At 43.5% G+C, this 16,697-nt stretch overlaps 1 protein-coding gene across 2 annotated transcripts in view; it reads right to left on the reverse strand.

Moving 5' to 3' along the window:
• ITK (IL2 inducible T cell kinase) overlaps positions 1–14,240 on the reverse strand; it is a 139,948-nt gene extending 125,708 nt beyond the window's left edge. For both annotated transcript variants that reach the window (XM_040439984.1, XM_040439993.1), the window contains exon 1: positions 13,913–14,240. In XM_040439984.1, coding sequence (XP_040295918.1) covers positions 13,913–14,059 — 147 coding nt within the window. In that variant the 5' untranslated portion in view covers positions 14,060–14,240. The remainder of the gene's footprint in view (positions 1–13,912) is intronic.
• Positions 14,241–16,697: the final 2,457 nt, after the last annotated feature.

Here is a 16,697-nt window from a genome sequence, read left to right on the forward strand (position 1 = left end):
GTGGTCATCAGTCTCAGGTACGCGGGCATGCCTCGTTCCACCATTTGGATCCGGGCATGGGCTTAGCAGCATAGGGAGAGCTTTGAGGGTCTGACAGGGGTCACCCTTTATCCTCCCTAGTTTGGGTCCGGTCAGTAGCTCTATTTTCTGTGCATGCTCTTGTTGCTCACATACAGCCGTGACAGTAGGACTATCAGCTGTGTATCCACCTGACTTCTCCTCAACGCCACTGATGGTCCCAACCCCATTTATAAGGCAAGAAATCCCACTTATTAAACCTGACAGGGCACACCTGTGAAGTGAAAACCATTTCATTGGACTACCTCTTGAAGCTCATAAAGAGAATGCCAAGAGTGTGCAAAGCAGTAATCAAAGCAAAAGGTGGCTACTTTGAAGAACCTAGAATATGACATATTTTCAGTTGTTTCACACTTGTTTATTATGTATATAATTCCACATGTGTTAATTCATAGTTTTGATGCCTTCAGTGTGAATCTACAATTTTCATAGTCATGAAAATAAAGAAAACTCTTTGAATGAGAAGGTGTGTCCAAACTTTTGGTCTGTACTGTATGCCAATGAAAAGGCATAGAGTGGTATACATTGCCCATAATACAGCATTGTAAAAATAAAAGTTTTAACTATTTAAAAATGTCATCTTCTTTTTCTTTTAATTCTTGTGGAACACCTAAAGGGTTGATAAAGTTTGTAAAATCAGTCTTGAATAACTTGAGGGGTGTAGTTTCTACAATGGGGTCATTTATGGTTGGTTTCCACTATTTAAGCCCCATAAAGTGACTTCAGAATTGAAGTGGTCCTTAAAAAAGTGGGTTTCGGAAATTTCCTTGAAAGTTTTAAAATTTGCTTCTAAAATTCTAAGCCTTCTAAGATGCTAAAAAATAAAATTACATTGATAAAATGATGCAAACATGAAAGTGGACATATGGGAAATGTAAGGTAATAACTTTTTTATCATGTATCACTATCTGCCTTAAAAGCAGAGAAATATATATTTTTTAAATTGTGCATTTTTCCAATTTAAAAAAATAAATAAATAAAGGTGAATTATATAGACTAAAATATCATGAAGTACAATGTAGCGCGAAATTATCATGAAGTACAATGTATCGCGAAAAAACTATCTTAGAATTGTTTGGATAAGTAAAAGGATTTCTAAGTTATTACCACATAAAGTGACACTAGTCAAATTTCCAAAAAAAGGCCTGGTCCTTAAGGTGAAAAATGGCAAAGTCTGGTGACTGCAGCCTGAAGATATTCTTGTTTTAGGTATACTAGATAACAAAAATGTTACTGTACGCTTAACTTACTGCAAGCAACTCTTGGCATTTAACAAGACAACGACTTTGATGAAAACTCTGCTTTCCTGTATAAGGTTAACCTGGATGTGGCATTGGGCGTCACACTGAAGGCTTCTCACGCTTTCCATCTGTATGTGAAGTAAGCTGGCGGTATTATCAGCTTACAGTGTATGTGATTCTGATTTCTTACCTGTTATTAGAACATTATAATTTGTCCACTAATATGCTGTAACTTGTACAAAAAAAGAGCAAGGATTTAACAAGGTAAAAAAATCTCATTTTATTTGTTATAAATCACATGAACATTACAGGTGAGACTCAAAAGGGACAGAACATGGAGACTGGGCCACAAAAGGGCTCTGTAATGTGGAGAATTACAATGGGGGATAATGTGACCATATACAGCAGGTAACAGACAATAAACAGAAGCTGTGAACATTGGAGTAGTTGCGGGTGCAATTGCTGTCCCCTAGTGTTGAACAACTACCTAGCTCTTATTCACAGCGTCCAAGAAATGGATGCTGTAGGGTATAATTGGACGGTGCAATACTACTCATAAAGATGGCATATAACAATAACTGTAAGTCACTAGTCCCACCCTAATACAGATACCATGTTACCTACCCATGTTGCTGCTGAAAAATGGTGACACAGTTCCCCCACTGCTTCGACCTCAACACGTGTTTCGCCACGTAGGCTTTGTCAGGAGGTCACATTATCCCCCATTGTGATTCTCCACATTGCAGAGCCCTTTTGTGGCCCAGTCTCCATGTTCTGTCCCTTTTGAGTCTCACCTGTAATGTTCATGTGATTTATAACAAATAAAATGAGATTTTTTTACCTTGTTAAATCCTTGCTCTTTTTTTGTACAAGTTGCAGTAAGTTGGTGAGTGAGGTTCGGTTTTTGGGTTATTGTAGGCTCTAACTCACTAATATGCTGTACACATCACTAATATACTGTACACATCACTAATATACTGTATACATATCTGTGGTTAAAAAACACTTGTCAGCTTTCCTGTTTACTGTATTCCTTACGAAATAAATGTGGTACATTGTCTGCATTATGTCATTCCTCTGTAATTCCTCCTAGACACGATGTGCGAAAAACAATGGAAACAAATGGGTCAGGATTCAGTCTGGATGTTATGCGTTTGCTACACACATCACATCTGGATGGAAAATTCGCTTATGTGAAAGAGTCCCTATGGTGCTGGGGTTTTCAGACCCCTTTACTTTTTTCACATTTTGTTAGGTTGCGGTCTTGTGCCACAATAAAAAAATAATAATAATGTTTTTCCCCATAATTCTGTCCTCAATATCCCACCATAATGAGAAATTGAGAACAGAATGTTCAAAATCGTTACTTATTTATTGAAAAGGAAAAACTAAAATTTTTAATTGACATGACTATTCAGACCCTTTAAGGGCTCATGCCCACGACCGTATGTATTTTGCGGTCCGTCCGCAAAAACGCATCCACAAAATATACAGATGACGTCCGTGTGCATTCCATATTTTCCGGAACGGAACAGCTGGCCTCTAATAGAACAGTGCTATCCTTGTCTGTAATGCGGACAATAATAGGACATGTTCTATCGTTTTGCAGAACAGACATACAGAAACGGAAGGCACACGGAGTAACTTCATTTTTTTTTTTTTTTGCGGACCCATTGAAATAAATGGTTCCGCATACGGTCCGCAAAAAAAACGGAGCGGACACGGAAAGAAAATATGTTTGTTTGCATGAGTCCTTACTCAGCTGAAGCACCTCTGGAAGCGATTACCGCCTCCAGTCTTCTTGGTATGATGCCACAAGGTTTGCACACCTGAATTTGGGGATTTTCTGCCATTCTTCTCTGCAGATCCTCTCAAACTGTCAGGCTGGATGGGGATCGGCGGTGGACTGCCAATTCCAAGTCTCTCTAAAGATGTTTGCTTGGATTCAAGTCATTCCCTAAGCTGCTCCTGTGTTGTTTAGGCCTCTTGCACACAAACGTTTTTTTTTTTTCCGTTTCCATTCAAGTTGCGGGCCGTATGCGGAACCATTCATTTCAATGCGTCCGCAAAAACAGCGGAAGGTACTCCGTATGCATTCCGTTTCCGTATTTCCGTTCCGTTCAAAGATGGAACAGGTCCTATTATTGCCCGCAAATCACGTCCGTGGCTCTATTCAAGTCAATGGGTCCGCCAAAAAATGGAATGCATATGGAATGCATTCGTATGTCTTCCGTATCCGTTCAGTTTTTGCGGAACCATCTATTGAATATTTTATACTTAGCCCAATTTTTTTTATGTACTTACCGTTTAAACATTATTGTATGCTTCCGTTTCCCTTTGCGATCCGCAAAGATCAGATCACAAATGGAAACCAAACGGAAAAACGGAATGGCACTACTGAAACAAAAAAACAGAAAAATTGATCCATTAAAAACAGACCGCAAAATACTGAAGAAGCCATACGGTCGTGTGCAAGAGGCCTTAGGCTGTGTGCTTAGGATCATTAGGGGAGATTTATTAGACAGGTGGAAAAAAAAACTGGCTTAGTTACCCATAACAACCACTCAGATTCCACCTTTCATCTTCCGAATCAGCTATGAAAAATGAAAGGTGGAATCTGATTGGTTGCTCTTGGAAACTAAGCCAGTTTTCTTTTGCACCAGTTTTGATCTGTCCAGTCTGACACCCAGAATGGATGAGGTTTTCATAAAGAATTGCTCTGTAATTTGCTCCATTCAGCTTTTCCTCAACCCTGACCAGTCTCTATGTCCCAGCTGCTGAAAAACACCCCCACAACATGATGCTGCCAACACTAGCTTCACTGTATGGGTGGTATTGGGCAGTGCCTGGTTTCCTACAGACTTGACGCTTAGAATTGAGGCCAAAAAGTTCAGCCATGGTTTCATCAGAGCAGAGTATCTTGATCTCACTGTCTAAGAGTCCTTTAGGTGCTTATTTTAAAACTCCAGATGGCCTTTCATGTGTCATTTACTGAGACTTCTTTCTAGCCGCTCTGTCATAAAGCCCAGATTTGTGGAATGCTACAGTGTTGGTTGATCTTCTGGATGTTTCGATCATCTGCACAAAGGAGTGACCATTGGGTTCTTGGTCACCTCTCTAACTAAGCCCCTTCTCCCTCAATTACTTAGTTTGGTGGAGCGGCCAGCTCTAGGAATCATGGGTATTCCAATTTTCTTCCATTTAAGAATTATGAAGGCCACTTTTCTCTTGAGAAATATCAGTGCAGCAGAAATATTTACTCTTCTACAGATATAAGCACCTATAATAATTACCATACGATAGAGAGATATAAAATATACCGTATTTTTCACCCTAAGACGCCCATAAGACGTACATAGGTTTTAGAGGAGGAAAATAAGAAAAATAATATTTTTCATCAGACCTCAGATCAGACCCCTAATGTTAATAAGACCTCATCTTAGAGTTCCAATCAAACCCCCAATGTTATTAATATCCCCAATCAGACCTCAGCTCAGACCCCAATGTTAATAAGACCCCACTCAGACCTCCGCTTAAACTTCCAATGGTCAAGAGAGACCCAAACCAGACCTCAGATCAGACCCCCAATGTGAAAACGACCACCAATCAGATCTCAGATCAGACCCCCAATGTGAATGACCCCCAATCAGACCTCAAATCAGAGCCCAAATGTGAATAAGACCCTAAATCAGACCTCAGATCAGACGCCGCCACTGCTCCTGAGATCCAGTGCTCTTCTTAGACTTCCTGCCACGCTCTGCTGTGACCCAACATCACACAGCATGTGTGCAGGTCATAGCACAGCGTTCGGAGCCCTGCAGGAGAAGACCAGGAGCAGTGACTACAGGGCCCACCTGAAGAGCACTACATTCACTGCTCCCTGGTCTTCCTGTGCATAATGGAAGTGCTCATTAGTATTCACTCATAAGATGCACTGACAAATCCGCCCGACTTTGGGGGGAAAAAAAGTGCGTCTTGCTACTTTCACATATTTCCTTTCCGGTATTGAGATCCGTCATAGGAACTCAAAACTGGAGGAAACCGCTTCAGTTTTCTCCCCATTCATTGTCAATAGGGACAAAACTGAACTGAACAGAATGGAGTGCATCAGAATGCATTCCGTTTGGTTACGTTCCCATGCCGAACACAAAACTGCTGCAAACAGCGTTTTTGTGTGCATCATGGGATACTGATCAAGATGGATCCGGTATGAAAAACAATGTAAGTCAAGGGTGCCAGATCCGTTTTCTCAGACGCGAAAGAAAACTGATCCGGCGCCCATTGACTTACAATAGTTTTAGTGCCGGATCCGTCTTGTTCATTTTAAATCAATCGGATCCGTTCATAACAGACGCAGCCAGTTGTATTATCATAACAGAAGCGCTTTTGCTGATCCCTGCCGGATCCGAGAAAAACACTGATGTGAAAGTAGCCTTATAGGCCAAAAATACAGTATTTAATTAATCAATGTCATAATAACAATAAAAAATAGCAAAGTGGTAAAGTGCATACACTGAAGATGATACAAATATACACCTCCCTGGCAGTAAATACAGGTATATGAATATACATTTGTGTTCAAAATAATAGCAGTCTGTTTAAAAAAGTGAATAAAGCTCAAAATCCTTCTAATAGCTTTTACTGTATTTCCATACACACAAATGCATTGGGAACACTACACATTCTATTCCAAATCAAAGCATGAAGAAAAATATATCAAATTTGTGTTGTTCCTCTAAAAAAAGAAAAGTGAATATTAGGCTACATGCACACGACCGTGCCGTTTTTTGCGGTCCGCAAACCGCGGATCTGCAAAAAACGGAAGCCACCCGTGTGCCTTCGCAATTTGCGGAACGGGTGACCCATTGTAGGCATGCCTATTCTTGTCCGCAAAACGGACAAGAATAGGACATGTTATTTTTTTTTTTGCGGGGCCACGGAACGGGCAACGGATGCGGACAGCACACGGAGTGCTGTCCGCATCTTTTGCGGCCCCATTGAAGTGAATGGGTCCGCACCCAAGCCTCAAAAACTGCGGCTCGGATGCGGACCCGAAAAACGGTCGTTTGCATGAGGCCTTAGACTGTTAAAAATAATAGCAGTGTTTGTATTCTTCTTTACAAACTCAAACATTCACTATATAAACTGAAAAATGTTTGAAGATTTTGCTTTCCTTTGAATCACTTAACTACTATTTAGTTGTATAACCACTGAGAAGTGCTGTACATCTGTGTTGCTGGAGTCAACCAACTTCTGGCCCCTGTGAACAGATATTCCAGCCCAGGATGATTGGACTACATTCCACAGTTCTTCTCTATTTCTTGGTTTTGCCTCAGAAACAGCATTTTTGATGTCACCCACAAGTTTTCTATTGGATTAAGAGCCGGGGATTGGGCTGACCACTCCATAACGTCAATCTTGTTGGTCTGGAACCAACATGTTTCACGTTTTCTGGTGTGTTTGGGGTCATTCGTTGTCTTGTTGGAACACCCATTTCAAGGGCATTTCCTCCTCAGCATAAGGCCTCATGCACACGACCGTTGTGTGCATCCGCCGCCGTTGTTACGTCTTCAGTTTTTTTTCGCGGACCCATTGACTTTCAATGGGTCCGTGGAAAAATCGGAAAATGCACCGTTTTGCAGCCGCATCCGTGATCCGTGTTTCCTGTCCGTCCAAAAAATAAGACCTGTCCTATTTTTTTGACGGACAACGGATAAATACAGGGGAGGGAGGGAGGGAGGGGGGGGGCCGGCCGCACTGGCCACCAATGTGTTAATTACAAGGGAGGGAGGGGGGGCCGGCCGCACTGGCCACCAATGTGTTAAATACAAGGGAGGGAGGGAGGGGGGGCCGGCCGCACTGGCCACCAATGTGTTAAATACAAGGGAGGGAGGGGGGGCCGGCCGCACTGGCCACCAATGTGTTAAATACAAGGGAGGGAGGGAGGGGGGGCCGGCCGCACTGGCCACCAATGAGTTAAATACAGGGGAGGGAGGGGGGGCCGCACTGGCCACCAATGAGTTAAATACAGGGGGGGGGGAGCAGGGGGCAGTCATGTACACAGTTCTTTTAGTATATTCTAACCTGAAGCGTCCCCATCACCATGGGAACGCCTCTGTGTTAGAATATACTGTCGGATCTGAGTTTCGCGATCTAACTCAAATCTGATGGTATATTCTAACATAGAGGCGTTCCCATGGTGATGGGACGCTTAAGTTAAAATATACCATCGGATTGGAGAAAACTCCGATCCGATGGTATATTTTAGGGACTCCTGACTTTACATTGAAAGTCAATGGGGACGGATCTGTTTGCAATTGCACCATATTGTGTCAACGTCAAACGGATCCGTCCCCATTGACTTGCATTGTAAGTCAGGACGGATCCGTTTGGCTCTGCACGGCCAGGCGGACACCAAAACGACTTTTTTTTCATGTCCGTGGATCCTCCAAAAATCAAGGAAGACCCACGGATGAAAAAACGGTCACAGATCACGGAACAACGGAAATCCGTTTTGCGGACCGCAAAAAAAACGTCCGTGTGCATGAGGCCTTAGACAGCATGACCGCTTCAAGTATTCTGATGTATTCAAACTGATCCATGATCCCTGGTATGCGATAAATAGGTCCAACGCCGTAGTATGAGAAACATCCCCATATCATGATGCTTGCGCCACCATGCTTTACAGTGTACTGTGGCTTGAATTCAGTTTTTGGGGGTTGTCTGACAAACTGTCTCCGGCCACTAGACCCAAAAAGAACAACTTTTTTTCAACAGTGGGACTTTGCGGGGGCTTCTTGCAGATAGCTTGGCTTCACATAGGCGTCTTCTAATTGTAACAGTACTCACAGGTAACTTTAGACCATCTTTGATCTTCCTGGAGCAGATTGTTGGCTGAGTCCTTGCCATTTTGGCTATTCTTCTATCCATTCGAATGGTAGTTTTTAGCTTTCTTCCACATCTTTCAGGATTTGGTTGCCATTTTAAAGCATTTGCGATCATTTTAGCTGAGCAGCCGATCATTTTCTGCACTTTTATTATATGTTTTCCCCTGTCCAATCAACTTTTTAATCAAGGTACGCTGTTCTTCTGGAGCAAGACACTTAGGGCTCATTTACACGACCGTATGTAATTTTGCAGTCCGTAAAAAACAGATCCGCAAAAAATACGGATGACGTGACGTCCATGTGCATTCCAAATTTTGCGGAACAGAACAGCTGGCCCCTAATAGAACAGTCCTATCCTTGTCCGAAATGCAGACAATAATAGGACATGTTCTATTTTTTTGCAGAACAGACATACGGAAACAGAAGTAGCTTCCGTTTTTTTGTGGACTCCTTGAAATTAATGGTTCCGCATACGTTCCGCAAAAAGAACGGAACGGACATGGAAAGAAAATAAGTTGGTGTGCATGAGCCCTCAAATAGTAAGACAGCTAGACAGGAAGTTACCTGATAGTAAAAAGTGCATAAACCTGACATAAAATCCAGGTGTGTCTTTCCAAATCATATCCAATGAACTGAATTTACCACAGTTTGACTCCAATCAAGATGTAGAAACATCTCAAAGATGATCAAGAGAAAGTAGAGACCCTAGAGCTAAATTTCTAGTGTTATAGTAAAGGGTCTGAACATTTATGTTCATGCAAAATGTATTTATTTATTTTTTAGTAGGGATCGACCAATTATCGGAGTTACCGATATTATCGGCCGATATTCATGATTTTCAAAGTTATCGGTATCGGCATCTAACCTTGCCGATTTGCCGATAATGCATCCAGCGCGCTATCACAGAACATAAGCGCGCTGCTGTCAGCACGCTTATGTTCCCTCAGCAGCACAGGGAAGAAGGAGTCACTCTCTCCCTCCCTTCTGTGCCGCGCTGCCAATGAGGAGAGACGGGAGGAGGAGGGACGGGCGCACTGCGCCACCAATGAGAGGACCTTTCATGGGTCCAAACATAATAAACTAAGAAGCAGACCATGTAGGGGTTAATGCAGGAATGTCTCTGCACTTACTTTTATTTCTGTCCGGCGCTCCGTTGCGCCGCTGTGGCCCCTGTTACCTCTCCCGCGCTGTATGCTAATCACTAGCATCGGAATACCAGGGAGGAGACATCAGTTTCTCTCCCTGGGCGTTCCTTCTCCTTGGCTGTAGCGCTGTCCAATCGCAGAGCAGAGCGTTACAGCCAGGGAGAAAAAAAAACTCACCTTCTCCTTGGCTGTGATGTTCTGCGCTGCGATTGGACAGCGCTACAGCCACGGAGAAGGAACGCCCAGGGAGAGAAACTGATGTCTCCTCCCTGGTGTTCCGATGCTAGTGATTAGCATACAGCGCGGGAGAATGTAACCGGGGCCACAGCGGCGCAACAGAGCGCCGGACAGAAATAATAGTAAGTGCAGGGACATCCCTGCATTAACCCCTACATGTTCTGCTACTTAGTTTATTATGTTTGGACCCATGAAAGGTCCTCTTTAACGTTTAATGCAAATACAGGAGGCTGGGTGCAGAATCACATAGCCGTCGCCCAGCCTCTATGAAAGGAAGCTGCGATCAGCGGTAGTTAACCCCTCAGGTGCCGCACCTGAGGGGTTAACTGCTGCCCCTGATCGCAGCTCCCTGTCAGATGCAGGGTGCCGGCTGTGTGATTTTGCACCCAGCCTCCTGTATTAAACGTAAATTATCATTTGTGACGCAGTGCGCCCTTCCCAGTATTAAAAACATTGGTGGCGCAGTGCGCCCTCCCCCCCACCCCCCAGTATTAAAATCATTGGTGGCGCAGTGTGCCCCCCAGCCTCCCCCCAGTATTAAAATAATAGTCGGCAGTGGCCACAGGGTGCCCTCCCCTCCTCTTCATTGGTGGCAGTGGCAGCTTCTGATCGGACCCCAGCAGTGTAATCCTGGGGCTTTGATCGGTTACCATGGCAGCCAGGATGCTACTGAAGCCCTGGCTGCCATGGTAACCTCCCTGCTGCCGTGTGCACTATGCACAGGGCAGCAGGGAGAGTGTGAAGTCCTATTCACCCTAATAGAGCTCTATCAGGGTGAGGCCTCTTGCACACGATTGTATGGCTTTTCCAGTATTTTGCGGTCTGTGTGCATTCCGTTTGTTGCGGAACGGAACAGCTGGCCCCTGATAGAACAGTACTATCCTTGTCCGTTATGCGGACAATAATAGGACATGTTCTATCTTTGAACAGAATGGAAAAACGGAAATACGGAAACGGAAGGCATACGGAGTACCTTCCGTTTTTTTTGCGGATCCATTGAAATGAATAGTTCCGTATATGGAATGCAAAAAACGGAATGGAAACGGAAAAAAAAACTTTTGTGTGCAAGAGGCCTCAATATGACAAGGGAATCAAAGATCCCAGGTTCTAGCCCCTAAATGGGGAAATAATTATTAAATAAAAAGTAAAAAAAAACTAACACCTAAATATAAAGTATAAATCACACCCTTTCCCAATTTTACATATAAAATATAAAATATATAAACAATAAATAAATATATCACATATTGCCACGTCCGAAAAGTCCAAACTATTCAATTATATTAAAAAAAAATCTCCTGTGTTGAACGCTGTAACAGAATAATGTTGTTTTTTTTAAATGAAAATGCACAGAATATCGGTATAAGTTATCGGCTATGGCCTGAAAGTTCACAGGTTATCGGTATTGGCTCTCCCTTTTTCTTCGTAGTTTTTTTTTTATAAGTTAGCAAAAGTTGGTAAAATTCTGTTTTCACTGTCATTATGGTGTGTTGAGTGCAGATTGATGGGGGAAAACTTTATTTTGTTGGAGGAGTGTGAGCTATATATTACAGCGAACAAACTCCTGCATGGCCAGAATCAGAGAGGTATTGCAATGTTGTCAGGTTCATTTTAAAGGTTCTTTAATTATTACTTGTTAATGTAGTGATCAAATACAAAAACCTCTTTTATTCTGGAGTGCCTAGTACAGATAAGCACATAGCCGCATTTCTAAGGGCTGAAGCCTGTAGTACACTGGCCGAGGGTTGACCAGATCATCGCCAACAGGTGTTCATAGAAACGCACGACCATCTGCCTGTGTATAGGTGCCGCTGATTACCCGATAATTACCTTATAATTACTGTGTTACTATTTATAATATGGGCACTAGTTGGCTTTCCTCCTATATAATCTATACTTTTTATGTATAATGTATTTGAAGTCCACTGCTCATTATATTACTTTTCAAAAAGATAAAGGATTAAAAACAGGTTATTTGAAAAAAAATTAGCTGGCCACAGCGATTCCACACAGTATTTACTGGCATTCAGGGTGGGTTCACATCATGTTTTTCCCATCCGCTTAACGTATACAAAAAAACGTGCCTTAGGCCTCATGCACACGGCCGTTGCCCGGCCGTGGTCGCATTGCGGCCCGCAAACAGTGGGTCCGCAATATGCGGGCATCGGCCGTGTGCTCCCCGCATCACGGATGCGCACCCATTCAAGTTGAATGGGTCTCGATCCGTCTCGGCCGCCGCTCGGACTTTGCATCTGTTCAACATAGAGTTCTAAAAAAAAAAAAAAATCATATACTATTTTTTACTACTCTGCAGAATACAAGAACGTGGTGTGCTTCGTTTTTGTATCCTTTGTTCCCTAACGTATATGTGAAACGAAGGCATAGAACGTGATTTGAACCCCCCAAGGCCTCTTGCACACAAACGTGTGCGCCCTGTGGCCGTGCTGCTGCCCGCGCATTGTGGGCCGCAATGCACGAACACCCACCGTGGGGCGATCTGGCCGTTCTGCAAAAAGATAGGACATGTTCTATCTTTTTGCGGAATAGAAGTACGGGACGAAACCCCACGGAAGCACTCCGTAGTGCTTCCGTAGGGTTCCGTTCCGTGCTCCCATTCTGCACCATTCCGCATCTCCGGATTTGCGGACCCATTGAAGTGAATGGGTCCGCATACGTGATGCGGAATGCACACGGATCGATGCCCGTGTATTGCGGATCCGCAAATGCGGTACGCAATACGGCCACGTTCGTGTGCAATAAGCCTTAGTCTATGAGCAGTGAAATAATGCATTGGTCACCGTTACTACTTACCAACCGCCACTGATTTTCTGCAGTGGTCTTGAGACAGTACCCCAGATCACAGCTCTGGCCAATGCAAACATACACTGGAAGAGGACTGTGGAGTAGTGACACTTGAGGAGTGAGGAATTAAAGGGCTTTTATATTGAAGGCCTATCCACAGGACATTAATATCAGATCAGGATGGGGGGAGGGTTTCCCAAAAGAACTTTCCCAGCCGATAAACTGTCTGGGAGCAGTGATGGCCAATTTGCATTGTTCGCCCGCGAACATATGCGGGCTGCCATCTTTTTTCACAAGTCCGGCGAGGCACAGGTAAGCCCTTACGTGTGCCTGTGCGCGAGCCGGTCTGAAAACAAGTGCGGTCCGCGGGAGCAGGCAGTTCCGAGAACAGCCACCGGGGGCTTCATCAGGCTGTTCTCGGAACTGCCTGCTCCCGGTGACCGCATTTGTTTTCAGACCGGCTCGCGCACAGGCACAGGTAAGGGCTTACCTGTGCCTCGCCGGACATGTGAAAAAAGATGGCAACCCGCATATGATCGCGGGCGAACAATGCGAACTGGCCATCACTGTCTTGGAGTAGTTGTGCTGGAAACAGCTCCGTCCTTTGTATAGTGCATGTAGAGCATAGGAAGTAGTTTGAGACTGGTGGCCATTTTAGAAGAGGGGACTGCAAGATGCTAGACAAAGGGATTAAGCATAGATTTTGTATAGTTAATTTTTTTTTAACCAGAAGGTGGCTTTAAGTGAGCAGTAACTAAATTATGTAAGTAATTAAGTTAACTATGTATAATATAGTATTTGCAACTCTACAGTTGGCCTTGTAACAGAGTTGAATGGCAGCCCATATGTACACTAATGCGGTTACGATGCTAAGCATTTTCCACTGACAACAATAATGACATCACAACTCGACTTCCTCATGCTGAAATCCCCAACAGATACAACATTGGAGTTTCTAACAATTACTGGTGTTAGACAAGAAGGGCTATAATATAATGTGGTTTCTAATCAGTTAACGTGACTCCCCCTACCTGACCCCCCCTTTCCCTCCGGAAAATTGAACGACTCTTGGTGACACAAACCGGTGGACCACATTATAGTCAATAGGGTCCTTCAGGTTTCTTTCTGTTATTTTACAGAAACAGCACTATATTCTTCCATTATATTCTTTTTCTTGCTCATAAAACTGAGAAACTGGAAATAAAGAATGCTGATTTGAACACAGCCTAATTTATGATGAGGGAATAATATAACATTAAACATAAAAAAAGGACATGACAAAAGTTAATCAGATTTAGAACCATATTGTTGGATTATAAAAAATAGATGACCCAAACAAGATGGGTCACCAGAACAAGATAGATGTGCAGACTTTTTTAAGGGTTTTTAGTTTTTCTCACCATCTGATCTTCTTAAAAAAAAACATTATTAGGATTTTGGTCTGACTTCAGGTAAAATAAATCTTTGGATGCCAAGCTCAACCCTAACAGACCCCTATTTTTATTCTACCCCATCTACTTACCCCATTTCGATGCTCATAATAGTTGAGTGAGGTGTGAGTGAGGATGAAGACCCTTGACTTGAAGTTGGCTGGAGAAGTTCTCCTTTTCTGTTGAGACCTCTTTATAAGTGGCTGTTGTAATATGACTGAACTATTCATTTGGAACATCAACCTCTGCTCCCGGGGTCATAGGGGGACCCTGAGATCTTCATATACACATAATCCTCTACTCACAATGACGATCAAATGAATCTAAAAATATACATGTGGACAGCACAATAACAGTTGGTCACCAGGAGCTCAGTAAGAAGAAAAGTCAAAAGAAAGAGGGTATGAAACAGACATAGTGAGCGGACGTGGAGCTCATGAAGTGTTATCTGAAGATCTCAGAGCACAGCAAAGGTGTTAAACTTGTATAATATGACCTCAAACTATAACCACATCCTTCTTTCGACTGAGTTGCTGCTTCTGTCAGTCAGCCTCATAAATGTTATGAACTCAATTCTGAACTGAATACTTGTACAGTAATTTAACTACACAAGACAAATAAAATTGTTCAGGCGAGGGCAGACTGACCATAGACTCTACAGGAAAATTTCCAGGTGGGCTGACGACCAAGGAGCCACCTCACGGCCGCCGGCTGGGTACATAATGATATGATGCTCTCAGCATTATTTAATACTAGGAGCATCAAGTACTTATGCACCTGGCTGATGGCCACTTGTGCCTTGCTGTTCTCAGGACGGTGTTATAGTTGAGTACTGCAGCAGGGGCCTCAGTGTTTTGTGCTGCCCTGTAGTATTTGGTTCTGCTGGGGTGGTATTTTTCTGGTCCTGCCTACTTGTGTTGTCTTGCCTTCAGTCAATTTAGACCTTCCTACAACATGGGGCCACTTTTAGTGTTTTTTTTCCAGGGACACTTTAACTTTCTCGTCCACCCCTGGTTTCGGGTTATTTAGTCACTAGGCTCTTTGACCGACCAACCAAGCATGTGTCCTTGCTACAAGTAAAAAAGACAGAAAAATACTGTCCTCCAAAAGTTACATGCTATCAGTATTCTCTGACTCCATATATTAGCGCAATATATTCTAGGCAGTATAATTGCATGATTTTCCTAGTTTATGACGTAAAGTCATGATTTTATTAAGGACACGGAGGCGAGTATTGCATTCTCTTTCTTTACTGAAATTTCTATAGCAGCACAGAAAAAGAAGAAAAAACTTTACCACACAGGGTAACCATGGCAACAAGCCCTCCCCTAACCCAGTATAAGAGTCCTGGCATCAAATATCTCCTCCTCTTTCTTTGATGAAGGCACATCCTCAAAACCGTGAAGACAGCAGGACCGAATCCAAACCCGAAGAACCCAATCCGAAAACATCAAACAGGGATGACAGTAGAGACCAGGCAACAGAGCCAAACTTGACCTCAGGCACCAAGAACGCCAGTGTTGTTATCCTAAGGAAAAAACAGACAAGAGAACATAGATAATGTAAGATCAATGCAAGTCTAATGTACTGCATAGCGATAAGAGCAGATCAGTACTGTAGTAAAGCCGAATAAGAATATAAATAAATATTAAGCAACCTGAAGTATGATATAGCATAACAGTAATAATAATAATATCATAAAAATACCATAAAATAGACAATGAGGGTGGGAGAATATAAATATGGGAGGGGCAATACTCGCCTCCGTGTCCTTAATAAAATCATGACTTTACGTCATAAACTAGGAAAATCATGCAATTTTATTACATGACACGGAGGCTCCTATTGCAAGTTTAAAGTTGTTTAATAACAGAAGAAAATACATGAGTGGATGGACGGAAATAAAACTCATGAAATGTGGAAACTCGAGACCAGTTAGCCACACGAAGAATATCCTCCAAACGGGCACCAGCAACCGCCATAGATGTAGAAGCAGCGCCTCTAGTGGAATGAGCCGTGAACACAGAAGTATCCACACCCGCTAAGGACATAATCCACTTAACCCATCTGGATAAGGTAACACAAGTGACTGGAGCAAATGGACGCCGATACGACAGAAATAATTCCGGCGATGCCGAAGAGCGATGAGGAAACGTGCGGGCCTCATATACCTGTAGGCACGCAACTGGACAAAGGGCAGGAACCTCGGGAAAGCTAGGGTAAGAAACCGATCTAATGTTGGTTTTAGTACGCCGCGAAATGTTAAAAACAACACCCTCAGGCGTAAAAGACCTAGCATCATAATCTAAGGCCCTGACATCGGAAACCCGCTTACATGAAATTAAACAAAACAAAGTGACCAACTTTGCAGACAACTGTCGCAAGGAGAGCTGCTCATTGGAGGGCCAGGAAGAAAAAAGGGAAAGAACCAAGGAAACGTCCCAGGTACAAGAAAATCGAGGATGAGGTGGACGGGAAAGACGGGAACCCCTGAGAAGACGACAGACCAAGGGGTGTTGCCCAGCTGGGCGACCGTCAAAACCCGAATGATAGGCAGAAATGGAAGAACGAAACAAGTTAATTGTTCGGTAAGCCTTACCCGACTCAAACAGTGAAGTGAGGAACTTCAAGATCTCAGTTACAGGGGCTGATACGGGATCCAAGTTCCTTGCCAGGCACCAGTCAGACCAAGATCGCCAGGCAGCACGGTAGGATCTCCTAGTCCCTGGAGCCCATGCGCTCTCCAAAAGGCGTCTAGTTGCTTCCGGAACCTCAGAGACGTCCCAGGGACTCCTGAAACTCTGCACGCGATCAGGCGTAGAGACCCGTCCAAAACGAGCGGATGTTGGTGACCTGACGGATCGAGTAGAAGGTCCG

The sequence above is a fragment of the Bufo bufo genome, chromosome 1 (genome assembly GCF_905171765.1).
Source record: "Bufo bufo chromosome 1, aBufBuf1.1, whole genome shotgun sequence".
NCBI lineage: Eukaryota > Metazoa > Chordata > Amphibia > Anura > Bufonidae > Bufo > Bufo bufo.